The sequence below is a fragment of the Pan troglodytes genome, chromosome 22, assembly GCF_028858775.2.
Source record: "Pan troglodytes isolate AG18354 chromosome 22, NHGRI_mPanTro3-v2.0_pri, whole genome shotgun sequence".
In the NCBI taxonomy this organism is placed as follows: Eukaryota; Metazoa; Chordata; class Mammalia; order Primates; family Hominidae; genus Pan; species Pan troglodytes.
In genome coordinates this window covers 42,403,802-42,431,723 of record NC_072420.2, presented here as the reverse complement: position 1 = coordinate 42,431,723, position 27,922 = coordinate 42,403,802, and the positions used below count along the sequence as shown (strand labels likewise).

General features: G+C 53.4%; 1 protein-coding gene across 2 annotated transcripts; it reads left to right on the top strand.

Annotated features, from left to right (window-relative positions):
- Positions 1 to 3: 3 nt before the first annotated feature.
- Positions 4 to 27,788, top strand: RIPK4 (receptor interacting serine/threonine kinase 4). 2 transcript variants are annotated; one of them, XM_001134659.5, is made up of 8 exons: positions 4 to 247; positions 10,282 to 10,573; positions 15,851 to 15,999; positions 17,894 to 17,943; positions 20,345 to 20,503; positions 21,253 to 21,356; positions 23,007 to 23,271; positions 25,157 to 27,788. In XM_001134659.5, exons 1-8 carry the CDS (start codon positions 66 to 68, stop codon positions 26,314 to 26,316), a joined length of 2,361 nt encoding a protein of 786 aa, XP_001134659.1. In that variant the 5' UTR covers positions 4 to 65; the 3' UTR covers positions 26,317 to 27,788. The 2 variants fall into 2 exon arrangements, with proteins under 2 accessions (XP_001134659.1, XP_009430710.1); XM_009432435.4 differs by lacking the exon at positions 20,345 to 20,503 and having other exon boundaries at positions 10 to 247.
- The last annotated feature ends 134 nt before the right edge of the window (positions 27,789 to 27,922 follow it).

Here is a 27,922-nt window from a genome sequence, read left to right as displayed (position 1 = left end):
GTAACAGGGCGGAGCGCGCACCTGGGCACCTGGGTAAACGCCGCGGCGCTGGCGAGACGCGCGCGATGGAGGGCGACGGCGGGACCCCATGGGCCCTGGGGCTGCTGCGCACCTTCGACGCGGGCGAGTTCACGGGCTGGGAGAAGGTGGGCTCGGGCGGCTTCGGACAGGTGTACAAGGTGCGCCATGTCCACTGGAAGACCTGGCTGGCCATCAAGTGCTCGCCCAGCCTGCACGTCGACGACAGGTGAGCGGCCCGGGCGGGGCGCTGGGGCGGCTGGGGCCCGGGCCGGGGCCGGGGTCGGGGTGCTCTGGTCCCGGGGTCCTGCCTCTCTCTCCCGAACTCACCCCCGGAGCAGCTTCGTGGGGGGAAACCAATTGCCGGCGAGGCCGCGGGGCTCCGACAATGTCCACTCGGCCTGTCCCGGCCGGAGGGGCGCGGGGGCTTTGGCGAGCCCGGGCGCGATCGCGCACGTCGGGGCCGGGTCAGGGGGCTCCTCTGGGGCTCCTCGGGGGCCGCGTCTGCCCGGACGTCCTAAGGTGCCCAGTCGTGCTTCCTGACACTCCCCGAGTGGCCCTGGTTTTTCGGGGTCTCCAGCTTGCCTTGCGCCTCGGACCCGCGCCTCGGAGGCGCGTCCGGCCCGCCCGGGACCCACCGGGGCGCTGCGGTCTGCGCAGGGCTTAGAAAAATTGCCATGTGGGGCCTCTGGGCTTTGTGAGTGGAGTTAGCCTCCGTTCGACTTACTTAGTAATTTACGTTGGAACACAAATTGGTGTAAGACAGTAATTATTTCGGTCGGAAGCTTCGGCTTGGCTCGGGCGAGGCTTCCCGGGCTCCCGGCGCTTGCGCGTTGGAGCTCCGGGGCTCGGGCCTGGCAGTGGGGTCCGGCACGGGGTCCGGGGTGTTGATCCGTCCGCCCAGCGCTTCCTCGCCGCACACTCTCGTTTTAGCTGACTTAATTTCGAGACCGAACCGCTAGGGAAGGGCCTTGCATTCAAGTTCTGTGGCCCTGCCATGGGGCCCTCCTGCACCCCAGTTTCCCAGTCCAAAAGTCAGAATGGAACCTGCCTGTACCTACCTAGCAGGAGTGTTCAAGGTAACAAAGACGAATGGGAAGGACGCAGAGCCGCCCGTGTTAAATTCGGTGGGTCGGTTGTCGTCTGTGCATAATTTGAGAGGTAGGGAGAATGTTCTTGAACAGTACCTCGTTGTTGTTGTAGATTTCACTGTTTACAGTTGATTTTGATGGTTTATATGTAAGGCTCAATTTAGCACATTTTAATTACTTATCCTTTAATGAAGCTTACATTCTACATGGAAGCTATGCTTATATTTTACCTAGAGATTCCTTGAACACATACACCCAGAAGCGACCCCTTTTTAAAATACCATTTAGCCTTTGCTGCCTGGCAGACCTGGTTTCGAATGCTCGGCTGATTGAGTGATGGGGCCGCTAAGCCCCAGCTTTTCTGCAGAATCGTTGTGATGCCGGTGTCTGGGGTGGCAGTGCGTGCTGCAGCCCCATGCCGTGACTGTGACGCCTCTGTGGATGAGAGGCCTGTCCTCTCCCTTTGCATTTTCGTCCTTGGCTAGGAGACTACACAGCAGAGATAGTGGTGGCTTTTTGCCGTAACCCTCAAATCCAGTGTTTCTTGGAAACATCAGTAGAGTGGTGACGAGTGTCATCAAATCACCACTAGTTCAATGGTGAGATGCTGGCCCAGGCTGTGCACTTTTTCTCCCCTGCCTCAGATTCTGGGAACTTCTCAGGCCAGGAGGGGTGCTGTGGTTATTTTGATGAAATCCAAACCACTTTGAATACCAGCCAGTGGTTAGGTTCTGAAAGGGAACCCTCTCCATAGGGGCATTCGTTTCATCTCTTGGGGATGTGTGTGAGCTTTAATCATCAGTGAAAATTTTAACACCACTTTCATGTATTGGAAGAGCAAAGTAAACAAGCACCTACCTGGACTGACTCACCAGCTCACATCCTTAGGATCTTCTGTTATTTCTAGCGACCAGTCCCTTATTTCTTGGGTGGCCTGGTTGGAGGGAGGCTTTCTCCACTTGAGGTGGATCACTTAGGATATTGCATAGCTTGGTTGAAAAGTGTTTTGTACTTTAACTGGAAGCCTTTCCTACCCTGCCCAAAGCAGACAGGTGGTGGCATGTCAGGTGGCTAGGTCGAGGTCAGCATCGCCTAGCAGGAAGCATTTCACCTCCTGTGCTCTGCTGGGCCTGGTAGAGTAGGTTGGGGCTTTGCCATGTGCAGCAGTGGCTGATCTTTCTGAGAAGTTGGTCAAACCCCGGCTCTTTGTGAAGCTGATTCCTTTAGGTTAATTATTGACTGTATTGAGCTTGAGGTTCTTGTTAGGAATGTACATCAGTCCCACTGTGCTCCAGGAGCTGGTTGCATTGCAGTCTCACAAGGTTGTACCTAGGTCTTGAAGTAGTTGCTGTGCCACTTGCCCTGCCACATTTCTCAGTGCTTTTCTGACGAGCTGCCTCCCACCCCAGCCCCTCATATTTGCAAGATGTTCCCTGAATTGGGGGATAGGATTCTCCTAGGGTCTTTGTGTGCAGCCCCCGGCCCTGTACCCCTTCTGCCTAAGTCTTGCTTCTCTTCTTGGAAGGACAGCCCCTCTCACCCCTGACACATGGGTCTGGCCCTCTTCCAGGCTGCTGGGGGTCAGTGATGGTCTCGTCCACTTGTTACATAGGAGCCAGCACAGGTACAGGTGCAGGTGAGGCTGATTTTCACTGGCCAACGCTGCTTGCCTCTCAAGGTGGTCTGGGGTCTCCTGGCTCCCTGCAGCTCCCCTGGGCCCGGCCTTTAGCCAGCCCTTGGCCACAGCACCTGCTCGGGGCTTCTTTGATGAGCAGGCTGCGCCAGGCCATGTGAGCTTGCTTTGCTGTGCAGGAAAGGTTGGGGGGCCGCCCAGCCCCCAGACACTTGGCGAGGCTCCCAGGGACAGGAAGTGCCTGCCAGGGGGCCCTCCTGGGAGTTCACAGGTGACACCCCATTGATCTGAGATTACCTTCATCATGGGGCTCGGTGCCTCGGAGGGTCCTGTGGGGTGGCTTTGGAGAGGCAGCTGGCCTCCCTGGCTGACCCTCATTGTGGGGGTCACAGGGCCTAGGGTGGGGTGTAGGGATGGGTGCTGTGATCAGTTTGGAGAGAATAAAGTGATCCCAAAGGCCCCGTTCCTCCCCTACCAGCCCCCAGCTAAGGGGATGCTCAGAAGAAGCCAGTGCCTGCGGGGCGCCGGCTGGGAGACGCTCCTGCCACATTCAGCCCCGGCTGGTCGGGGCGAGCCTGAGCAAACCCCAGGTTTGTAACAACAGAGCTGACGATTGGACAAGCCCGTTTCTTGTCAGTTTTAAAAATAGCCGTGTGGGAACCCCTCCGAGGCTCCCTGGGAACATAATTGGATTGGTGTGCAGAAGGCCTCGCTGAGAGGCATCGGCTAACAGATGATGAAACACATTTTCCGGCCGCATTTTCCCGAAGGTAGTTGCTAGGTTTCTCCTTCGGAGCTCTTTGTTACCTGAGTGGTCTCACCGTCTCCCCCACCTCCCTGCTTCTCACTTTTCCCTTCTTTTATTGCTTCTCCGCTTGCACAAGACCATGCCCCGGGGCCGTTCTTTCCCCCTTTCCAGGATGCGTGCTTGCAGGGGAAACCGCAGCTGGCCTGGTCCACAGGTCTTTGGAATTTCTGAGCCTGGAGAAGAACCTTGGGACTTCTTTAGGAAGTCCCTTTCAGAGATGATTGGTGTGATGATATTTCTCGTATTTCTCGCTACTCCATTGCCCTCCCTGGGAGGGCGAAATACACTTTGGCTAGCCCTAAATGAGGAGAAAACCGAATTCATGTAAGTGCTACTCACCGTATCTTTAAAAAGTTGAACCCCAAGTTAATCCTAATTAATGCCCAGAGATTTTTCATGTGGAACCCAAAACAGGGCCCAGGACACTTTTGCGGGGGAGAGGGGGCTTTTCCCGTTCCTGCGTGGAAGCAGAATTAGCAACGCTTTCACCAGCAGCGAAGGAGAGGGGAATAGGACGCCACCCCCACTGAACTGTGCCTAAGCGTAGCTGAGCTTGGAGCAAGGCACAGTTTTTAGGTTGTGTTTTAATCAACACCAACAAGAGGGGGTTCTGGTCAACCCAGAAACATTGACTTCACTGTCAACAGTAAGAAATGCGATTTGGAGACGGTGCGAATGTGACTGTGCGATGTTCTGTGCTCCCTGGCCGCCACCCCAGCACCTAGGCTGGATTCGGCATCTCTCCACGTGTTAAAATAATGATAATAGTAATAAATCTACAGTTCCTTTTGTGTGGTCATCAGAATAAGCCAGAATCATTAAAATAAGCCAGAAACACTGCTTAGGAGAAAAAAATGTATTAAAAAAATAGTGCCATTGCTCAAAAGCAATCGGTGGGTTCTTTCTGTGCTTCGAGTACCTGAGCACTTCTTAACCTCCCTGATCAGAAAAGCCTCTTCTTGCAGCTTGTTGCAAAGAGGCCCTTTCAGGCTTATTGAATTGCAAATGCCGCCGGGCGACACCCGACCCCAGAAGGGCTGGAGCTTCCTAAAGCCGCTGGAGTTTCCCAGATGTGCGCCTAGGGAGCACCTGGAGAGGGGCTGGAAGGAGGGGTCGTGTGGGTTTTGGCCCAGTGGTTACTGGATGGTAAACAGTGTGGAAAGTTTCTGAGGACATGCTGGTGCTTCTGAGCGAAATCCAGGCTGGTAGGCAAGGGAGCCGCCCCACCCCCACTCCTGGGCCTCAGATCTCCCACAGGGCGGTCCCGGGAACCCCTTCCTCGGCTGGAATCCTGTCTACCCCAAACCAGTTTGGATCATGCTGTCACGACACTTTTGTCCACGGAAACAATGACTTTTTTTTCCAGGACAGCTGATTTTCCTCGAGAAAATGCCCTCAAATGTGTGGCCCCTGGAAGGGGGAAGTCGTGCTGGGCTCCCTTCAGGCAGTTGCGCAAAGCTGGGGTGGACTCCGTTAGGAGACTCTAGCCGGGATCTGCTTTCGGGAGCCAACTAGCAGCAGTGGCCCTTTTTTGTTTGTTTGTTGTTTCTTTTAAAGTAAGGTAAATGGGGTCTCCGTTCTGCAGAAAGAGCCCAGGGCAGGGAGAGTAAAGTACTTGCTGAACTCGGTGCGCTGGGGAGGGGTGTGCACTGCTGCCAGCCCATAGCTGTTAGAGTCGCTAATGAGCTCACTCTGCAATCAGAAGTCACCGGGGTTTTATGTATTAAGCCCTTTGGGCAAATAAAAGAAAACACTATTTGCGGAGTGGCTCAGAGCTTCCACTTAATAAGCTACTCAGCCTTCCTTTGATTGACATTGTTCTCAGAATACGTGTTTATTATCAGTCAGCTTTGGCTTAGAGAGTTCACTCTCAGAATGTCTACTTAATGTGGAAAAATGACCCTTGCGAATGGCTGGCCTCTAAACACCCGAATTGTCATTTCCTCGAAACCCTCCGGCGAGGAGGGTGTGCCTCACACGGTTGCACAGTGGATGTGGGTCTGAGTCCTATGGAAGGACTTTCGCCAGCGCCCCGGGGCAGAGTGTCCGGAGGAGGGAGGCCACACTGGTAGGGGAGGGGCGGCAAGCTGGCCACATTTGAGCAATCGGAAACAGACAAATCATAACTCTGATTCTTAACAAGACATAAAGAGAAGCAGCAGCCGGTACCATGTCCCAGTCCGACGGTTTGGAAGTTGGTGGCAGTTGCCGGGCTGGAAGTCGTGCTGGTATTCCTTTAAATAACAAACGAGGGCCTCAGCCAACCGGTGCTCCCAGAGGAGGAGAAAGGCCGGGAGCTGAGAGGTGTCATTTTCCTTCTTTGGTGACCGGTTTCATTTTAGCTGATGCTTGACATTGGCATCAGGCCCTCGTCTTCCTTTTTTCCCAATGCTCATTGAGACTGGGAGCAGGGTTGAGAGTCCCGCGATCTGATCTGCAACCCCCATCCCTTGATGGGTCCCAGAGCCTGGCCCAAGCCTGTGGCTGCAGGGAGAGGGATTTCCCCTGGAGGGAGGAAGCAGCCGACGGTATGCCGGTGATGGGGCAGCTTTCAGCTCAGCCCAGGGACCCCCACAGGCTAGCACTGCACACTGGTGGGCATCTTGTTTTCCATTAGTTGGTCATTTAACCAGAGCGCTAGGAAAGCAGGCCGTGCTCCCCTAAGTTTTGTCTCATAATAATTTCACGTTCATTCCTGATACTTGCTTCACTTGTTCCCAAGGCCAGTGGGATTCTTTGCTCCTTGAGTGTATTCAGACACACTCGACCTGCCCACCCCCCACACCCCCCAGCTGCTCCTCCTGGGGTGCTCCCGCGTCCACCGTAGAGAGCTGCCTAGTGACCCCTGGTGCAGCTCCAGAGAGGTCCTGCAAGCCTCTCTCCTCCACGTGCAGTCAATGGACCCGTCCTGCAGATTCTTCCAACAGAGTGTGTGTGCTCTCCTGGCTTCCACTCTCTGCTTTGCCAAGCCCAAGGGGATCCACAGCGACTGCTCCTCTCTGCTGGCCTCCCGGGTGCCCCTGGACTCTGCGCAGGTCTCAGCCTTCCCGATTCTCTCAGGGCCCCTTTCCTACGCTGACTTCTGACTTTGGATCTCTCTTGATTCTCCATAGCTCCCTGGACCTTCCTTTCAAGAGGCTTAGATTTTTCAACCACACTTCTCTTTTGGGGGTAATTCTCCATCTTCTTCCTTAGAGGGTACACGTAAACACCATGAAGACGGGAAAGGGACCTCTTGTCCTTAGTTCTGACATACGGTGGATTCAAGCAAGCACTTGCCAATACACAGAACTGCTTAAAATATAGGTCAGGTGAGTGCTGGGAGTACTGAAGTGCTGATTCTGGACAGTAGTAGTTTATTGGCTGAAAATGCACTCACTTGGTTTACATCGGGGTTATTCAACTTGGCACCATTGGCATTTGGGGCTGAGTAATTCTTAGCTTGGGGCTGTCTTATGCATTGTAGGATGTTCAGTAGCATCCTTCAGTTGTGACAACCAGAATCTCTCCAGACATTGCCCAGTGTTTCTTGGGGGGTGAAGTTGCCTCTAATTGAGAGCCAGTGGGCTATGTCCTGAGGCGCAGAGCCCTAGCTGCAGGGCTTGCATTGTCGGGGGGCAGACAGGCTGAGATCTCCGAGCCTTTGGTACCTGTCCGATGTATGGGAATTTCCACAGCAAGAGCTAAACAGTAGGATCCAGGGGTTCTTGCTGGCCTTTCCTGCAGGGAAAGTGTTTTCACTATGGTAAGGGAAGCCTAGGAGGGGCTGAACTCTTGCAGGGGCGGTCAGATCATTAAGAAATGGATGCGTTCTCTTGGCACTGTTTTGGATTCACCAGCAGGCGAGGAAATGGGAGCCACTGAGTGATTTCCCAGCACCTGCTCCCGGGTTTGTCACTGGGAGGAGCAGGCCTGTGTCCAAGCTCCAGAAGAGCCCCCTGCTGTGGCAGCGGACACTGGGTTATAGGCAGGGACTTGGGCTGGACGCTGGATTCTGGGGGAATTGTCTGGAGGCCACCCCAGCCAGCTGCCTTGCGTGGCCTGTGCGTGGACATGGAGCTGCTGGGTTTCCTGCTATAGGAGGTCGGATCTCTCCTAGTGTGGTTCTGAATATTTCCTTTAGGGAGCTTATTATATTATTAGAAAGCAGATTGGCTGGGCACGGTGACTGATGCCTGTAATCCTAGCACTTTGGGAGCTGAGGCGGGCAAATCACTTGAGCCTAGGAGTTCAAGACCAGCCTGGCAAACAGCAAAATCCCATCTTTACTAAAAATACAAAAAATTAGCTGAGTGTTGCACACCTGTAATCCCAGCTACCCTGGAGGCTGAGGCATGAGACTCACTTGAACCTGGGAGGTAGAGGTTGCAGTGAGCTAGGATCATGCCACTGCACTCCAGCCTGGGCAACAGAGCAAGACTCTGTTTCAAAAAAGAAAAACAAACAAAAAAAACAGATTTTCCAGCCCCAACCTGGAACGCATTCTCAAGGAGTGAGGCCTGGGAACCAGCATTCCAGCCAGCTTCCTAGGTGCTTTCTACTATGTCTGTGTTTGGGGCTGCTGATCTCGATCCTGCATGGCCAACGTGCGTCCGTGGGATTCAGCCTCTTACTCTGAACGCATTCTGAGACTTTTGACCCATGATGCTAATACAGACCATTGCACTGGGATTCTAGTCTGTGAAAACACAGGCTGCAGCAGGGAAGTGACCTTAGACCAGAGGTTGGTCAACTTTCTCCACGAAGGCCTAGAGAGGCAACATTTTAGGCTTTGCAGGCCGCAGGGCCTGTGTTGCAAGGACTCCTCTCCCCTTTGAAGTGCAAAAGCAGCCACAGCCAGTGTTTAAATGAATGATTGAGACTTTCTTCCAGTAAAAGTTTATTTATACAAACAAGGTGGTGGCACGCTGTGGGCAACCATTTGGCAGTTTCTCAAAATGTGACACATAGACTGTGACCAAGCAATTCTGCTCCTAGGTATATATCGAAAAGAATTGAAAGCCAGGACTCCAGGCGTTTGTCCCCCAATGTGTGCAGATGTGCAGCATTATCCACGAGAGCCAAAAGGTGGAAATGGCCCGCACCCACGAACAGATGAACAAAACGCAGTACATTCATGCAGCAGAATATTATTCAGCCATGAAAAGGAAGTGTTGATATATGTTACAGTGTGAATAGACCCTGAAAACATGCTTAATGAAATAAGCCAGACACAGAAGGGCAAATTTTATATGCTTATGCTTATACGAATTTGCCTAGAATGTAGAAAAGAGGTTACTGAGGATGGGGATGAGGGAAGGAGTTATTGGTTAATGGGTGCAGAATTTTTGTTGAGGATGATGGAAAAGTTTTGGGTGTAGATAGTGGTGATGGTTGTACCACACTGTGAATGTGGGTAATGTCAGGGAATTGTACACCTGTGAATGGCTAAAATAATAAATACTATGTTATGTCTATTTTACTACATTTTCTCTCTCTCTCTCTTTACAAATATATATCAACAAATATATATATATTTGTTGTTGTTGTTGTTGTTGTTGTTGTTGTTGTTATGGAGTCTCTCTCTGTCACCCAGGCTGGAGTGCAATGGCACGATCTCGGCTCACTGTAACCTCCGCCTCCCAGGTTCAAGTGATTCTCCTGTTTCAGCCTCCTGAGTAGCTGGGATTACAGGCAGGCGCCACCATGCCCAGCTAATTTTTGTATTTTTCGTAGAGACAGGGTTTCACCATGTTGATCAGGCTGGTCTCGAACTCCTGACCTCGTGATCTGCCTGTTTCGGCCTCCCAAAGTGCTGGGATTACAGGCATGAGCCACCACACCCAGCCTATATTTTTTATTTTAAAAAATGGCTGGTTGGATTTGGCCGTTGGCAACCCCATGCTTTGGACCTATGCTGTTTCATTAGTTTGAGTGTGAGGTTGGATTCAGGAATAACTGGGCCAACTCAGGTATTGGGCTTAAACCGAGAAGGTGAGTTGGGTTCCTTGAACATAACTAGTTACAACTTTTCTTTTTTTTTTTTTTGAGATGGAGTTTTACTTTGTCTCCCAGGCTGGAGTGCAGTGGCATGATTTCAGCTCACTGCAACCTCTGCCTCCCTGGTTCAAGTGATTTTCCTGCCTCAGCCTCCTGAGTAGCTGGGATTATAAGCATCTGCCACCATGCCTGGCTAATTTTTGTATTTTTAGTAGAGACGGGGTTCCACTATGTTGGCCAGGCTGGTCTCGAACTCCTGACCTCAGGTGATCCATCCGCCTTGGCCTGTCAAAGTGCTGGGATTACAGGCATGAGCCACCGTGCCCGGCCTAGTTGCCTAGTTACAACCTTGAGTGGAACCTCAACTTCTCTTCCCTCCTCCCAGGAGAAGGGATTATCGGCCTGCACCTGCAGTCTCTGAGACCCCCAAGCCTTGGCTCATGGCTGCCTGTGGAATTATTCACACACGTGGACCCCCCACATGTGTTATCAGTGCTACCTGTAAAACGATTAGAATTTCCCTCTTCCTCACTTGTGATAACCCTGTGATGCATAGGTACATTTCAGCAGCCTCAGGACTGAGACTCTGGAAAGCCCTGCATTCGTGATGTGACATTGAAGTGTGCCCCATGTGTGTGCACTTGAGGCATTTGCTCAGCCCTCTGGAGCCGGTCGTCTTCTGGCCAGGGTGCTGTTCCATGTTTGTGGCTGAGTGACCATTGCGTGTTCTTCATGCCTTTGAACTTTTTCAGGGAGCGCATGGAGCTTTTGGAAGAAGCCAAGAAGATGGAGATGGCCAAGTTTCGCTACATCCTGCCTGTGTATGGCATCTGCCGCGAACCTGTCGGCCTGGTCATGGAGTACATGGAGACGGGCTCCCTGGAAAAGCTGCTGGCCTCGGAGCCATTGCCATGGGATCTCCGGTTCCGCATCATCCACGAGACGGCGGTGGGCATGAACTTCCTGCACTGCATGGCCCCGCCACTCCTGCACCTGGACCTCAAGCCCGCGAACATCCTGCTGGATGCCCACTACCACGTCAAGGTGGGGGGCCGCACGGTGCCCGAGAGAGCTGGGCAGGGAGGGCCTGTGTCTTGGGGAGCAGGGTATCAAGGGGTCAAGCCCTGAGGTCAGGACAAGGGCAGAAGAGGAGGTGGTTCTTCTTGGAGGAAAGAGCTTGAAACCGAGGCCTTTTGCAGCATGAGGACTCCAGGAGCCTAAGCTTGTCCTGGTTGGTATGAAAACCACGCGCCATGTAGCTGGAGGGTAGCTTGGTGAACATGGGGGCTGTTCCCCCAAATCTTGGCATATGACTCATTCCGGAAAAAGATTACGGGTTTGTGGGTTTTGGTCTTATGAAATCAGGTTAGAATTCAGCCCGTGGGCCAGGTGTGTCCTTGCGAGACCTCAGGCTCTGCAACAAAGGGACGCATTTCCCTCAGTGTTTTCAGGAGCTCGGGGTGGTGGGAATGTGGGGGTCCTCTGCAGTGGGGTCCTCAAAGTGCTGTGGAAAGAGGCTTGTGAGGAGGGGCTCGTTGCCTCTGTCTGCCCCTGCGTAGAGTGTGGAGTGGCAGCGTGTTGCGTTAGTGCAACGCCTGGGAGCTGGAGCTTGCTTTTGCTTCGCTGATAGGTTTTTGAAACACAGAAAAGTAAGAGAGATAATATAACTGAAAACCAGTGTTGCCTCTGGGCCTTGGCAGGTGTTAGCATCATCACCTTTGCATCAGGGCTGTATTTCCTTGTATCTCCTTTGATGGCCTTCGTGGCTAGGGTTGTACTGTCGTTGACATGTGGTGGTTACACCTGGCGTGTTGTAGTTTTTCCCCACGTGGTGATGTTCACATGCTCTTGGGAGGCCCAGGGTGATATGCTGGTCCACATGACACTGGTGTCTGCCCTGGGAGTGAGAAGGAGCCGAGAGCCATGGCCCGGATCCATGTAGTTCATGCAGGGGACAAGCAGAGGAGTCCCCTGCCTGGCTTGGCTGTGCTACTGTTCCTGGTGGCACAGCACTTCCAGGCCTCTCTGATGGCCTGACCATTAATTAGGAGAGACCTGAATTCAGGGCCCGGCCCTGCCCCTGAGCTCTTGGGTGGGACGGGAGCGGTGGCCCATATGGCATGCGCACGGCCGCTCCCTGTGCCCAGACTCTGCGGACGAGTGCATCTCGCGTGCCTTGCTCAGCCAGGGCGGTGGTGAGGAGGTCAATTTTTCACTTCGGGCAGTAATTATAAGTTGTCTCTTAGGTAGGTGTTGCGCAGTAGTAAGATTTCAGCTAGAAGATGAAGCACCGTCCTGTGAAGTGAAGTAGGAAATTGAGATAATGGAGACAAAAATCAAATGACTTGGCTTGAACGGGCTCTCTGGTGGTTTCCCGCATCTGCTTATGTTCTGGGACCCCTGGGATTCCCGTTTCCTGTGACGGGCAGGGCTGGGCCTCACATGCGGACCCTCCATTCCCGCCAACATTTACGGGCTTGTTTCTAGGTAGCACAGGCTCTGGGGCCCTAATGACTAGTAAGCTCTGCCGTCCAACATGCACTAAATACCGGAAAGGGCATGCTAGAGGCTTCACCTGCGGGAGCTGCCCTCATCCTCAGAGCAGAGGTGCAGAGTGGACGGTGGCCTCTGGTTCTCACTGAGTCTCTGCTTAGAGTGAGTAAATTAGCAGCCAGGATCGTCCAGCTGTAAGTCACGGAGCGGAGACCTTGATTTCCACCTGGCCTGCCACTGTGCTTGACATGAAAGAAACCAAATGACCACTGCACGTAGCAGTCACTTGGGGGCAGGGTGTGTGGCCCGCAGGCAGGGCCTAGAGGCAGCCCTGTGGGAGGGGTTGAGAGTGCTCCTGGGGCTGGGCCTTCACACAGGGTGGGGCTTTTCTGCCCTCAGGAGTCGGGGCAGGCAGCAGCAGAGCCTTTAGGTGAAGGAAACAGCCCAAGAGACGCAGAGAGCTCTGGGCCTTCCTGCAGGGGCAGCAGGCAGCAGGGCTTCCCTGTCTTTCAGGACGGCTGCAGGGGGCGGATGCTGCCTGGAACTGCTTTCTCAGGGAGGCTGCTGTTGAAGGCACGCTGGGTGCTGGCCAGGAAGTGACAGGACATCTCTGTGTGGCGCCCCTGGGACATCTTAGGGCCCTGTGTACCCTGACAGGCCGCAGGAAAGATTGCTTTTGTGTGGCGTCCTTCTTAGGCATGTTAGTCACCATCAAGAAGCCCAAAAACAAACAGAAAAATGCCTTTACGTGACATACTTATTTTTTCTGCGAAATAGCTACTGGTGTGCGTAGAGGGCAGCAGGGAGTGTGTGTCGGGGTTCTGAGAGTCAGCGCCTTTGTTCCTGAAGACAAAGTGTGGAAGCTTTGCATGGACTGACCACTGGGCTTCTGGGCAGTCCTCAGTAGACAGTTATTCAATGCAGGAAAACTGTAATCCAGAATCCTGAAACTAGATCCTAAGTTGCCATTCCAGTGCTGCCATTTGCCTCTGAGATGGGCTACCTCAGTGCTCAGGGCTTGATTCAAACTGAAAATATCACAGCAACTGTCTGCTTCATAAAGTAGATAAATATAAATAGTATATAAAGTAATAGTATCAAATTAATGCTTGATATTATTCAACATTAAATATACTAAATACCAATATTAAGATATTAGTTGGAATCAATTTCAACTTAAAAATGAAATAACTTGGTTTAAAATCTCAGGCTGCATTTATATGTCCAGTTAGCCCAAAACAGACGCTTTTCAAAGGGTCACACGCGGGTCACGTTCTGCTGTGTCTTTCTTTTAGAGGCAGCAAAGCCCCGGCAGGCTGCTTTCTTAGTCTTGACAGCTGGACCTTGAAGTTGAAGGGCCATGTGCTTGGGGACAGCTGTGAGCCCTCAGCTCTTGGAGATGCAGAGTCGGGTGCTGATGAGAGTGTTTGTAACTCTTGAAGCATTTGCTGGTCAGAGTGGATGCCACAGTAGCTCGCTGTTGAGGACACGGGGCGAGGGGCAGCTTGGGTGGGAAGATGAGGAAGGGCGGAGGGGAAATGCAGCCGGCCCGGGGTCCGAGACATGGAGGGAGGAGAACATAGAGGGTCAGTGACCCTCCTAGAATTCTCAATTCCGAGCTTGCATTTTGTTGCCAGAGGTTTTACAGAGAATTTCTGCTCGTTTTCTTTTCACCAAGTATAGTTTGGAGTGGCTGGCTCTATCTGACAAAGACAGGAGGAGAAAAGGCTGCAGGCCTGGGGAAGCACCGGGCTGAGATCTCTGCACCCCCGTCCTTTTTCTTTTCTTTTCTTTTCTTTTCTTTCTTAATGATCTCAGATGTCATTTAATTTTCACAACAAAGCTACAGGACGGGTACTGTTATTGCCTCCTTTTATGAAAAAAGGAAACAGGCACAGAGAGGCTAATAGTCCAGGGCCACGGAGCTACTAACTTGTACAGGCAAGATTAGAACAGTGAGTCTGATCCTTAACTAACCGTGGGAGGGAGATATTTTTTTCCTACATTCAACCATACAGGGGGAGGAGGAATTGCCTAGAAAGTGTGTGATGCTTTCTTTATTATTATTATTATTTTTTATTTTACTTTTAGTTCCGGGATACATGTGCAGAATGTGCCAGTTTGTTACATAGGTATATATGTGCCATGGTGGTTTGCTGCACCCATCCACCATCTAGGTTATCACCTAGGTTTTAAGCCCCGCATGCATTAGGTGTTTGTCCTAATGCTCTCCCTTCCCTCTTCCCCTATGCACCGACAGGGCCCGGCGTGTGATGCTCCCCTCCCTCTGTCCATGTGTTCTCATTGTTCAGCCCATTTCTGAATTTGAAGGCTTTCAAGCCACTGATGACTGTTGAACTGAAACTTCCAGTGCTCTGGAGCTATTTGGAGAGTTAGGACACGTTGTTGTGTCCCAGCGTCCAGCAGCCGCCGGGGTTTGCAGGGTCGGGTGATGGCGTTCCTCTGGGGAGCTGGCACTTTCCCTGGAGTGCAGAGTGTGGCTCTCAAGGGCGGTGCAGGCCTGAAGGCCCTGGGAGAAATGGAAGTGGGAGGACGTGAGAGCCGCTGGAGTCGAGGCCTTGTCCTGGTGCTCCTGGCTGCAGAGAAGGAGGGCCGGTCCCTGCTCGCAGGCCTTCCCCCCTACCTCCCTGCAGATGTGCTCAGGATCCCTGGAAGCCCGAGTCACAGGTCGTAAATTCTCCCAGCTGTTTGGTGCTGATGACAGCAGCCCTATTGGCTCACCACATGGGCATGGCCAGCCCAGAATTAAGGCCTGACTCAGCCTCATTTCCTGTCACTCCATGGGTGTGTTTGAGAGGAGCTCAAGAGTTAATGAAAAGGGTTTTTAAAAAAATCCATATGCCTTGAAGGAAAGTTGAGAGCAGCACTCCCCCTGGATCAAGAGTCCCATTAATGCTGATGACTTGTGGCTTCATCCCACATACGGTTTTCAGCAGCTTCAAAGGTGACTGAGTTACACTGGAGAGGGTAGGACACTGGCAGGAAAGGGGATGCCCCCGAGAGAGGTCAGACCGGGGGTCTGTGAAGTCTCCCCAGTGAGCTCCAAGGTCACCTTTGCCCGAAGGAGACCTGAGACCTGCCTCCCCTGAATGCGGACGTTGAGGGCATTCCTGGAGGAGCTGGGTGGCCGGTGCTCCTTGGGGCCCGGGCGCTGCCAGCAGAGGTGTTTATTAGACCTTCACTCGAACACATGTGTTTGAAGCAGCCAGCCAGTGTCTGCTGATCACAAAACACTCCAGATGGACGGGGCTCTGAGGCGTGTGTTTTGTTTGCTTTAAAGTTTAAAGGGCTTCTGAAGGTGTGTTTCTGTGTTTCCCTTTAAAGGACTTGCAGCCACTTGCCCGCCAGCCTCCCCAGCTGGCAGGTTGCATAACCGGCTCCCCGACTTCCCTAGGAGCAGACCTGGTCTTCACATGTGTCTCTCTTTACCCGAACCCTCGAAGGCTTGTTTTTTTCCCTTTATGCCGGCTCAGCCGGCTCTCAACCACCGTGGCAAACATGATGCTTTACAGAAGGTGGATTCTAATTCTTCTGGAGTTCTGTCCCAGAGACTCCTTCCTTACAGTACGATTCTTTCACTGCCTGTCAAATGTGCTGCTCCTAATGCCTCCAGGCTTGCTTCTGCCCCAGAATCTGTCTCCCTCCCTGCCTGGGGCAGGGCTACCTGGAGAGGCACAGACACGGCTCTTAGGGGCTCCTGGAAAGCTCTCACCCACCCTCTGAGATTGCAGAAGGGACCTTTGATAAAGCATCATAAAATATCACTGTTGCAGGCTAATGAGCCCCGCTCTGATGGCTGTGTTGCAGATTTCTGATTTTGGTCTGGCCAAGTGCAATGGGCTGTCCCACTCGCATGACCTCAGCATGGATGGCCTGTTTGGCACAATCGCCTACCTCCCTCCAGAGCGCATCAGGGAGAAGAGCCGGCTCTTCGACACCAAGCACGATGTATACAGGTGTGTGACATGCCGCCCCCCATCCCCTGTGGGTGCCAGGGGCTCTCAACCTCAATGCTTCATGCCCTGAGCTGCAGCTTTCAGAAAGGCCTCTTGCTGCCAGTCAGAAATGGGGCTCAGGCCAGGCGCGGTGACTCACGCCTGTAATCCCAGCACTGCGGGAGGCCGAGGCAGGAGGATTACTTGAGCCCAGGAGTTTGAGACCAGCCTGGGCAACATGGTGAAACCTCATCTCTACAAAAAATACAAAAATTAGCCCAGCTTGGTGGCGTGCACCTGTAGTCCCAGCTACTAGGGACTGAAGTGGGAGGATTGCTTGAGCCCGGGAGGTGGAGATTGCAGTAAGTCATGATTGCACCACTGCATTCCAGCCTGGGCAACAGAGCGCGACCCTGTCTAAAAAACAAACAAACAGAAAGGGGGCTAAGTCCACATAGAAGGGGTGGGTGCTTGTAGAGTTCAGGGATTTCTTTGCTGTGAGTGTTGCTGGCCAAGGAGGAAGGTTGTTCCCAGGTCCACATTTGGGCCAGGCTGACAGCCCTGCCCTGTCAGAGCCTTGGTGATTTCATGACCCGTGGGCTTTATGGCTTGTCTGTTGGAAGAACCTGCTGCTTTCAGTGGTCTGTACGCATGTGTGTTTGTACTTTCCGAAATTCACTCTGATTTTGTGAGGTGAGCAGCTCATCTTCTTCATGGCACTTAACCTTTGTTGGTCAGAGATCAATCCCCAAGTCACCTAGTCCCTTCCTTTTTCAAATTGTAAAGGTCTTAATCACACAGACTTCTTGGAGAAGAAAAGAGGGTGGGAGCGTGTGAGCAGGCACTAAGCCTCCCATTGTGGCTGTTATCCTGCAGCACTGTGACTCGGACCCCGCATGTGAGCTCTGCCTTTTGGTCATTGCCGCCGCCAGCAGCCCAGGCTGACTGGTTTGACAGTGGCCATTGTGCATGTGCTTAGCTGGGGCTTTAAGCTGAGAGTTGCCTGGAAGTGTCACTTTGGAGACTAGTCACAGCTTGTAGAGTTTGGGGAGATTGAGATCCTCTCCATTGATTTTAGAGTTTGGAGTTCCAGCTTTTGAACCTGCCGTTTGAACGAATTTTCGATGGTGAATTCGGTGTCTGTAAACAGCCCTCACCAACTCAGTGCTCCTTGGAGACTCAGTTTTCGGACTTCTGTTTTTCTTTTCTTTTCTTTTTTTTTTTTTTTTAATCAGTTTGGGCACTTTTTTTGGTGTATCCAGAGTAATGTACATGAACGTATCCCTCATATTATCTATATATTTGTAAGCAGCCCCCGAAAAAGGCTTTGGGGCGTTCAGCTGTGTTGTCTCCTATGTTTTCTGTGCACTTTCTTTAACAACCCTCTAACGATGAAATCTCAGTGAGCCTCTGTTAGGAACGCTGAAATCTCAGCAAGCCTAAGTTAGGAACACTGATCAGAACCAGAATCCGTGTTTTCAGAGAATGAAATCATTGTTGGGGGAGGGCATGGGAGTTGCCCATCATTCATTCATCCATTTCTTCAGTAAATGCCTGCGCAGGTGCTCTGTGCCTGGTGCTTGCGAGAAGATATCAGTGAGGCACACAGGCGCTGTTCCCCAGGAGCTCACTCCCCGCATAGGGTGGCACCCTCTTTGGAAGTCCCTCAAGCTGCCTGAAGATTGTAGCCCAGTTGGCGAAGTTACTTGAGTCTGTCTGACATCTGAGCTATCAACATGCTGGGCTTCACTATAGAGAATTTTCTCTTTTTAAAAACAGGAGAAATATCTCAGTGTCATGGCTCTGTCTTTGGAAGGCTTCAGAACAGGTTTCTTCATGCCTGTTGCTGTGCATGAGTGCATTCGGCTTTGAGTCTCTGGCTGTCAGATGCTAACGTGCCTGGTTTCTCTTCCAGCTTTGCCATCGTCATCTGGGGCGTGCTCACACAGAAGAAGCCGTTTGCAGGTGAGTGGACCTGTCTTTGAGGTGTAATGTGCTTGTCTTTTCTGGAATAATGGGGGGGACACCTTGTTGTCCTTTCTCTATCCTAAAACAGAGCCTGTGATCCACGCTTCCATAGGTGCTGCTCTGTGGTGTAATTTGCACGCAGGAAAAGACACAGATCTGAAGGGGCCTGTTCAATGGAATTTTTTTAGGTGCCAGCTAGTTTTTTTTTGGTCGTAAAATATATATAACATAAAATTGGTCATGTTAGCCATTTAAAGTGTATAATTCAGTGACATTAACTACACTGGCAGTGTTGAACAAGCGTTACCACTGTCTAATTCCAGAACATTCTCATCATGCTAGAAGGCAAAGCCCATGGCCATTCTGTAGTCCCTCTCCCTTCCTCCTGCTCAAGCCCCAGCAACCACTCACCTGCTTTCTGTCTCCAGGGGTTTGCCTGTGCTGGTATTTCCAGCTAATTCTTTTTTGTTTACTTTTTTAAAAAATAGTAATAAAATACACATAACAAAACTTAGCATGTCAACCGTGTGAAGCATACAGTTCAGGAGCATTACATGTACCCGCGTGCTTGCGCAGCCAACCTCCAGAGCCGCTCAGTGCCATGGAGTTGCTTGCAGGAGCGGCACCCCTGCCCAGCTTGAGAGCTGTGGTGTTTGCTTCCCCAGCCAGGCAGCCACCATTCCGAACACCATCCTCAAAGTTGTCACACCTTGACTTACTTATCATAAAAATCCAGGACTTTTTAGCTTTGTTGGACAGATTCCCTTTTCCTCTAAAGACATTTCTGGGCTACTCATGATATTTTGTGGTGTGACCGAAAATGTCTAAAAATGAAGATGAAAGTCAAGGCCTAGCCCCTTGTTAGTCGGGGCTCAGACTAGGAGCCGATGTATGGGAAAGTGCTGGGGTGAGAAGAGATCTTCCAGCATCGCAAGATCAAGTATCTTGGCAGCTTTAAAAGAATGCCAGTAGAAAGCACGGAACGCGTCCTGCCAGGCCTCTGCTGGCTGGTGTCCGTCTGTGTTGTCTGACCGCCCGTCGCCTTTCTTGCCTTCTGTATGTTCTCCCGCACAGTGGCCTACAGCCCGAAGGCTTGTGAAATGAGGCAGTGTCTGATAGATGTGACACCCGAAGCTAGGCGCAGGGGACAGGTCAAGGCTCAAGCCCTTGTGCTTTATTGCTGAATATGCCTAGTGTTCCCTTATTGGAACGCTAAGCATGTGGGAATTATCCATATCCTACTGTTCAAGGTCATCGCCAAGGTCTGATTTTTCAAATTCAAAAAATTGCAACCTCAGGCAAAAATGGGTAGGAGGGGGTTCAAGGTGCAGGAGAACAAGGCCTCTCCCCAGCTTTTCCAGTCTGTGCTTGGCAGCAGGAAACATTCCGGGCGTTTACTTCAGTTTGCTTCCATTTTATTTAGAGGAGCTGTTGGTTTTGAAGTCTGAATAATCTTGGAAATAGCCTGTTAAATACTTACGATATTTATTGCACAAGATTTAATGGGAAAGTGGAGCAAAACATCGTATGGAATCCTGGCAGCCGTGGGTGATTCTCGGCTGATTTTCCACACCTGCTGAGGCACATGGCCTCTCCAAAGAGCTGCCATTCCATGCGTGGGTGTGTTTGGATCTGGAGGGCAGAGAGGGCTGTTGAGAACAAGAAGCTTGGGGTCCGCCTTGACGATTCCAGGCTAAGCAGAAAAAAGAACTTGGCCCACTGGAGGTCACCCTGGGCCCTTCCCAGTCAGGGTAGAAGTTGTGGCAATAATAATAATAATAATAAGCGAGAGCCCATGCATGCTAGTGAAGGCAGTTGGAAAGGACAGGTGCGGCCCCACATGGTGAATTGAGGGGAAAGAGCCCTCCCACACACCCCAGCCCTGGTGCACCTGCAGGGGAGGCCAGCTGGGGACCTGAGCTTGGGATTGGAGTTGGAACTGAGGAAGACTTCTTCACCATTGTAGAGAGAGTTGGGTCTCAGTGGATGTAGGACGCTGTGGCTCCTCCATGGTGCGTGAGGCTCATTCCCTTTGCTGGCTTGGGCTGTTGATGGAATGAGCCTCATAAGATATTGTTCTCCTTTGAACCTCATCTTCCTTTGGATGGGATGCCTAGAAAGATCTGCTCTGTGACCAAACACACTGACTCCATCTGGTAGATCAGAACCCAGGGAAAGAGGTCGATTTCAAAACCAGGAAACTAGAGAGCATGGCGCACCATGAGGGTGAGGGTTACAGGAAGCTCTGCCTTTGAAACGGGAGGGGGGAAGCCGTCTCCCTGGGGTGGTGTGGGGATGGCCCCATTGTGGCCCCCGGCGAGTGTGTCGTTTCCTCCCAAGGGTGAGATGCTGCCACCCAGCCCTGCAGAGCCCCTGACTCGCATCCTTCCCTTGGCAGATGAGAAGAACATCCTGCACATCATGGTGAAGGTGGTGAAGGGCCACCGCCCCGAGCTGCCGCCCGTGTGCAGAGCCCGGCCGCGCGCCTGCAGCCACCTGATACGCCTCATGCAGCGGTGCTGGCAGGGGGATCCGCGAGTTAGGCCCACCTTCCAAGGTGAGCACCCCGGGGTCTCCCCGCCACATTCTGTGGGTGTCACAGGAGACAGAGGTGACAGACAGGACAGGGTCAGGGACCAGGCCTGGGTGAGAAACAAGGCGTGTAACAGGTGGGCCGAAATGAGCCCTGCACAGATAGGTTGGCCCCAGTACCTGCCTGCGGCCTCTGGTACTCACGGCTCGGCCACGGCAGCTGGAACTGAGTTGCCTCCAACCATCCGCCCCCTGCTCCCCACCAGGGCTGGGCTTGCCACCCAGAGGAGTCTGTATGGGAGCCTGAAGTTCAGGTGCAGCCATGCTCTTCCCGGGGACTTACCTGGCCGGTGGCCGGCGGCGTTGCCCTTCTCTTGAGGAGTTGACTTCCTGGGACAGATGTGTCTCTGGCATAGGAAAGTCACCCTGATGAGATGGAAACTGCTGCATTTAAAGCTTACGGCAGGAAACGGGATGAATGGGGAGCTCATCCGCCAGGTGCTGGCAGCTCTGCTCCCTGTGACTGGCAGGTGGCGCTCCCCTGGGGAAGGCTTCTGCCTTGAGTCTGGTGAGGCCTTCAAATGATTACCGATGGGGGGCCTGGGTTTGGCCAGCAAATCGTCCATGTAGGGCCCCTGGGCTTGCCTGGTGAGCTCAGGCTGGGCCGAGGCGTGTGAGAAATCCCCCAGCTCGTGGGGGCCCCGCGTTTATATGGAACGCGTGTGTACGCAGAAGTCATCATCCGAGTGACATGTCCCCTTTCTTCCCCACAAGAAATTACTTCTGAAACCGAGGACCTGTGTGAAAAGCCTGATGATGAAGTGAAAGAAACTGCTCATGATCTGGACGTGAAAAGCCCCCCGGAGCCCAGGAGCGAGGTAACGCGTCCTTCCCACAGGGGTCTTTTGTCTCCTCGGCTTCCAGGCAGGAGTTTCCAAACCACTCCTCTTTGCAGAGTCCCCCGCCGCCCGGACCACTCTCCCTCTCTTCTGAGCCCATCCCGCACCCAACTCCATTAGAAGTGTAGTTCCCATGGGGGCTCAGGTCCACCTGCCTGACTGCATCCCCGCCCCACCTCCTGTCTGATTCTGCGTGAGTGGCGGAAGGGCTTCCCTGACACTAAATAGCCACTCATTGGATGTGTGTGGACCACGGGGATCAGAAGGCCCAGCCCCAGCCGGGGAGGGAGAGCTGGTGTCTGAGTGTCTTTGCACCCCTGGCTCGGGGATCCAGTTCCTTTATAGCTGCCCATAAATGGTCTGTACTCTGATGAGTGCCACCTAGGTGATTTCAGATGTGATAAGAAGTTCCAAGTGCCAGGGCTGGCTAAATACCTTTTCAGGTAATGAGACTAGAGCAGACCTGTGAGGCAGAGCTGATAAGTGAGCTTTATAACGTGTTATCTGGTGTTGGGCAATTAATCCCAGGCTGTTGGTGTGAGCTCAGGAGATCAGGAAATATGTATATCAGGAATATGCGCCCACTGTCTCAACATAAAGTGCATGTGTGCCAGTGAGTCCGGGAGCAAAGGTGCCCGGGGGTTGCTGGTACAGAGGCAGACCTGGGCCCTGATAAGGGAAAGAAGGCAACCAACATGTAGGGGTGGCTCGGTACACCCAGCAACAGTGCGGGACCTCGAGCCGTCCCACAAAGGGTGGGGAGTTGGGGCAAACAGGTGTGCCTAAGGGAAGAAGCGTGAAATCCTGTCAGATTCCACTTACCCACCAGAAACCTGCTGCCCCTGCAGTCCATGAAGCGAGACTCTTTAAAAGGCCCCATCGGTGTATGTGGGATTGGATCACCCCTCGTCCCTGTAGCCGGGTCCTTCCCCTTTCCCTCGTCCCCACACAGCCCCCAGGCCAGCCCCACGTGGCTCCGTGGGGAGGTCGCAGTTGTGGCCACGTGTGGGGGTCCTGCCCAGTTCCTGTCTGTCCTCTCGTTTCCTGCCAACGCTGGCCTGTGCTGGGCAGCTGTGTCCCGCCATACATGCTTCACATTCTGCAGCTTGACACCGCCTGCCTTTTGTCTGGGTGACGCTCTGTGCAGTGTTACTGAGCAGATGGTATCCAGAGCTGCATGAGGCTGGATTTTGCACTTTTATGAAGTCGATCTTTCCTTAAGATGTCTCTGTGCTGGGTGGGGCCAGCGCAAGTCTTTGTAGCTCCAAGTCTTTGAGCTCCCTGGCGCTGTGCGGATGCAGAGTCTGAGCATCCCAAGTGCTGTGCGGGTGCAGAGTCTGAGCTGCCCGGCACTGTGCGGGCGCGGGGTCTGAGCTCCCCGGCGCTGTGCGGGCGCCGGGTCTGAGCTCCCCGGCGCTGTGTGGACACGGCGTCTGAGCTCCCTAGTGCTGTGCCGATGCGGGGTCTGAGCTCGGTGACCAATAGGTTATCTGCATTGCTTCCAGGGTCCGTCCTTTCCTCCCCCACCTCCCTCCCGTGGCCGACCTTGCTCTTCTGTGTTTGTGTCATGGGCGGGCCATGCGGGGTATGGCAGGGTCTTCACCCACCCCCTCTTCTGCATCTTCGCAGGTGGTGCCCGTGTCTGCGAGGCTCAAGCGGGCCTCTGCCCCCACCTTCGATAACGACTACAGCCTCTCCGAGCTGCTCTCGCAGCTGGACTCTGGAGTTTCCCAGGCTGTCGAGGGCCCCGAGGAGCTCAGCCGCAGCTCCTCTGAGTCCAAGCTGCCATCGTCCGGCAGTGGGAAGAGGCTCTCGGGGGTGTCCTCGGTGGACTCCGCCTTCTCTTCCAGAGGATCGCTGTCGCTGTCCTTTGAGCGGGAACCTTCAACCAGCGGTGAGTGGGGACACCTCTGTGTCCCGAGAGATGCTGGGCTTGGCGGGACAGTTGACTGGACTCAGTGAGAAGCTAAACGGAATCAAGGGGACAGTTTCTTGACCCAGCAAGAATTCTTCTTTGTGTTCTCTCTGTCTTAAGTAATTAATTTTGGGTGTTGGGCATTTGGCTCCGTCTTATGTCACTTAGCATGTGTGGGGAACAGGCCACATCACCAGTCTGTGCAACAGTCTTGCCTGTGCCAGTGCCATGGGTGGAGGCTGACCTCAGGTCTACAGATTGGAAACCCCATCCAGTGCAGTGAGCCTGGCGAGGAGCCGAGCCCCACTCCCTGGCGGGCCTCCTGTCTCGGGCATGGCAGTCCCACACCCTCTGCTCGGAGGCTGCTGGGTACACACCCACGCCTTTGCATATGTGGGCTCCCTGTTCACAGTAGTCCAGGCCTAGTAATGTGTTGGTTATCCTTGGAGGTTTTAACACCAGGCCACCTTTGCAAACCACCTGTTAGGGAGGAGCACTTCTCATTTAGCTAATCTTATCTTTTTATGTTAATTTTGATGGCTTTTGTTTTTGGAAGGTGCTTTTTTTCCTATCCCTGCCCCAGGGTGCTGGACCTGGTGCTTGTTCTGGCCTCCTTTCTGCCAGCTGCAGGGGTAAGACGTGGTCCTGCCCTGTTCCTGAAGGGGCTGCAGCTCTGATGGAAAATACAGGGATTTACACTCAGGGCTACAGCCACGGGGGCTGAGGGCCAAGGCTGCAATCTCGGGGGGAAGGGGAAGTTGGCTTTTCCTGGTGGATTGGGAACATCCTCTTGGAGGCAAAGACTTTTCCTGGATCTTACAGACTTCCCGGGATTTTTAGATTAGAATATCGGGGGCAAAGGAGGGTGCCTTGTTTTAAGGAAATGCTACATGGACACCGTGGGGAAGACCTGGCTCGACGGCAGATAAGCAGTGGGTGATGGGCTTGAGGAGGAGAGGCAGGGCAAAGTCTAAGACTGAGCAGAAAGAAATACCACCATCTCCCATGGATAAGTACGTTCTAGAACATTCTCTTTGGGTCTAATACTCTGAAATGACATCTTGTCTTCATGCTCGAGAGACAATTACTTCACTGGCTCCACTTGGAGTGCCAGTGTTCAAACACCAAGCCTGACTGGGAGGGTTCCGTTTTCTTAACACCTTACCACCGCCGACTTCCAAGTCCCCATGCGTTTCACAGGAGGGCGGAGGAGAGTCTCATTGCAGGGTTTCAGAACTCCAGGCACTACAGTAGGATTTTTGTGGTAAATACAACTTTTCATCCTGAGTGCTGGACTAACGTCCTCCTGAAACGAGAAGCTCGGTCCCTTCAGGATTATCATAGAAAACTTCCGACTTAACCTCCCCAGGTCAGGAGGTGCCACTTCGAGGTGGGGCAAGAGCTGGAGCAGCCCCTTCCAGCTCTAGTCACCATCTCTGCAGGCTGCTAGGCCTGGGGCGTCCGTGGGTGGCAGGTGCCAAGGCTTCCAGGCGAATGGGGGCTCTGGCCTGGTCTTTTTAGTCTGTGCCCTTTTTCCTTCTTTCTTTAATGAAGGGATGTTTGCAGTCACTGCCATCTCTAAGCACCAAGGGGGCTCACCACCCCGCAGGACAGGGAGAGCGGGTTTTATTTTGCAAACCGACTAACGAGCACCTGGGAGACATTCGCCAGCCTGCCCCGGGGCTCCCGCTAGGACTGACCTTAATCACGAGGCACAGACAACGCTCAAACACAGTCGGGTGACCAGCGAGCAGCCTGGAGGCCATGGCACTCCTCCACCTGAGCGCCACAGCCAGGCTCCCAGAGACGCCACGTCCCTGGGTGTGCAGCCACGCTCTGACCTTTGCCTCTCCTCTCCCTGCAGATCTGGGCACCACAGATGTCCAGAAGAAGAAGCTTGTGGATGCCATCGTGTCCGGGGACACCAGCAAACTGATGAAGATCCTGCAGCCACAGGACGTGGACCTGGCGCTGGACAGCGGTGCCAGCCTGCTGCACCTGGCGGTGGAGGCCGGGCAAGAGGAGTGCGTCAAGTGGCTGCTGCTGAACAATGCCAACCCCAACCTGACCAACCGTAGGGGCTCCACCCCGTTGCACATGGCTGTGGAGAGGAGGGTGCGGGGTGTCGTGGAGCTCCTGCTGGCGCGGAAGATCAGTGTCAACGCCAAGGATGAGGACCAGTGGACGGCCCTCCACTTTGCAGCCCAGAACGGGGACGAGTCTAGCACACGGCTGCTGTTGGAGAAGAACGCCTCGGTCAACGAGGTGGACTTTGAGGGCCGGACGCCCATGCACGTGGCCTGCCAGCACGGGCAGGAGAATATCGTGCGCATCCTGCTGCGCCGAGGCGTGGACGTGAGCCTGCAGGGCAAGGATGCCTGGCTGCCACTGCACTACGCTGCCTGGCAGGGCCACCTGCCCATCGTCAAGCTGCTGGCCAAGCAGCCAGGGGTGACTGTGAATGCCCAGACGCTGGATGGGAGGACGCCATTGCACCTGGCCGCACAGCGCGGGCACTACCGCGTGGCCCGCATCCTTATCGACCTGTGCTCCGACGTCAACGTCTGCAGCCTGCTGGCACAGACACCCCTGCACGTGGCCGCGGAGACAGGGCACACGAGCACTGCCAGGCTGCTCCTGCATCGGGGCGCTGGCAAGGAGGCCGTGACCTCAGACGGCTACACCGCTCTGCACCTGGCTGCCCGCAACGGACACCTGGCCACTGTCAAGCTGCTTGTCGAGGAGAAGGCCGATGTGCTGGCCCGGGGACCCCTGAACCAGACGGCGCTGCACCTGGCTGCCGCCCACGGGCACTCGGAGGTGGTGGAGGAGTTGGTCAGCGCCGATGTCATTGACCTGTTCGACGAGCAGGGGCTCAGCGCGCTGCACCTGGCCGCCCAGGGCCGGCACGCACAGACGGTGGAGACTCTGCTCAGGCATGGGGCCCACATCAACCTGCAGAGCCTCAAGTTCCAGGGCGGCCATGGCCCCGCCGCCACTCTCCTGCGGCGAAGCAAGACCTAGCTGGCTGCCTGCGGAGACCGGGGGTCCACGTGGGGCTCTTGTCCTGTCCTGTGTTCCTCGTGGGGATGGAACGATCCTGCGTGGGGCCCCGTTGTGGCTTACCTAAATGTTAACCAAGCAGAGGTGACATGGTGCCATCAGGAGGCGGCTGCTGCTGACCGGAGTGTCCCCTCCAGGCGAAGCTGGCTCAGGTGCACATGCCCGCTCCATCATCGATCTAGGCACCTGCTCTCTGAAGGGACCGTGGGTCAGAATCATTTCGTTGTGCTCCTAATGGGCCGCTGAGGCTGGTCTCTCAGTGATGAAGCCCCAGGCGTGGAAGCATCCACTCTCTCCTGAGGCGAGCCACCTTGGGTTGCTGGAGCTCACCAGTCTTGAGGGAAGAGGTGCAGGGGAAACTGTGTTTTTTATCTTCATACATGACGGTGGGCAGAGAGGCCTGTCTTAAAGTTTCCATGGAATTGTTTTATAAAATATCTTAAGAGATGAATACCTTATCAGCTGTTGCTTGAAACCTGTTAAAAATGTTCATAACATTGGATAGTCTAGTCTGTAAATGATGACTAAGTAGTGGGGTTGGCTTTGAAAACAATGTTTTATGCAACAAGGAACGAATGGTAGCAGCCAGCTTTGCGGGGCGTATGTGTGGCCAGCTCTTAACGATTCCAGTCTGTTACTTTGGTGAGTCCTTGTGGACAACCACACACACATGCCCACATGGTACTGGCTGCCGTTCGTTTCTCGTTGCCTAAGATGTTTTGGCAACTCTAGAGCCACGGGCCTAAGAGTCATTAAAAAATTCTCCCTTTGTAACCTCAGTCCCGGGGACTGAGGCGAGCCCCCTCAGGTCGCTGGAGTGCACCAGTCTTGGGGAAGAGGTGCAGGAGAAACTGTGTTTTTTATCTCCACACACAGTATGAAGATAAAATTACATAGTATTACCTAGACATAGACAGTATTACCTATGCTCATCTGCGCCCTTTCCAGCTCTCATTTTTGTTAGGTGATTTGGGATAGGGATAGTGTTTTGGGGTATGGGGGGAGTGTTTCTGACCTGCTTTGCAGACGTGCCTCCGCACCTCAGCAGGTTGGGGTGTGGCCCCAGGGCGGTTCTTGGATGTAAAAGATGTGGCCATCTAGCCTCGTAACTTCACTGTCACCTGTGTCCCATAGGGTGCCTTCTGAATACTGTTATTAGAATAAGTTTGTTGCAGAACGTGACCCTGCGTGCAAACATGTACCGTGGCCTGGTATATGATAGAGATTGATATTAATGTACCATGTATGTTAATGTGAATCTGTGGGCAGGATACTTTTCCATGGCAGGAAATATCCAAGCTGTTGAAACTGGCTATGTTTTAATATGCCTCATTGTGCCTTTATTGTATTATGCTACTGTTGTGTGGACTGCGTGAGGGACAAGAAGTTCCATTTGATGTCAATAAAGCAAAGTACTTGCCTACTTTTTTGAAGCTGGTTGAGACTGCTTTTTCTTATCAATGAGCTCGAGTAATCTGGTTTCTGAAAACCAAAGGCTTGAGGCAGTGATGGAAGCTTGCAGATGGCCTTCTGGAAGGGCCCCTGTGTCCTGAATTAACCCAGGCCG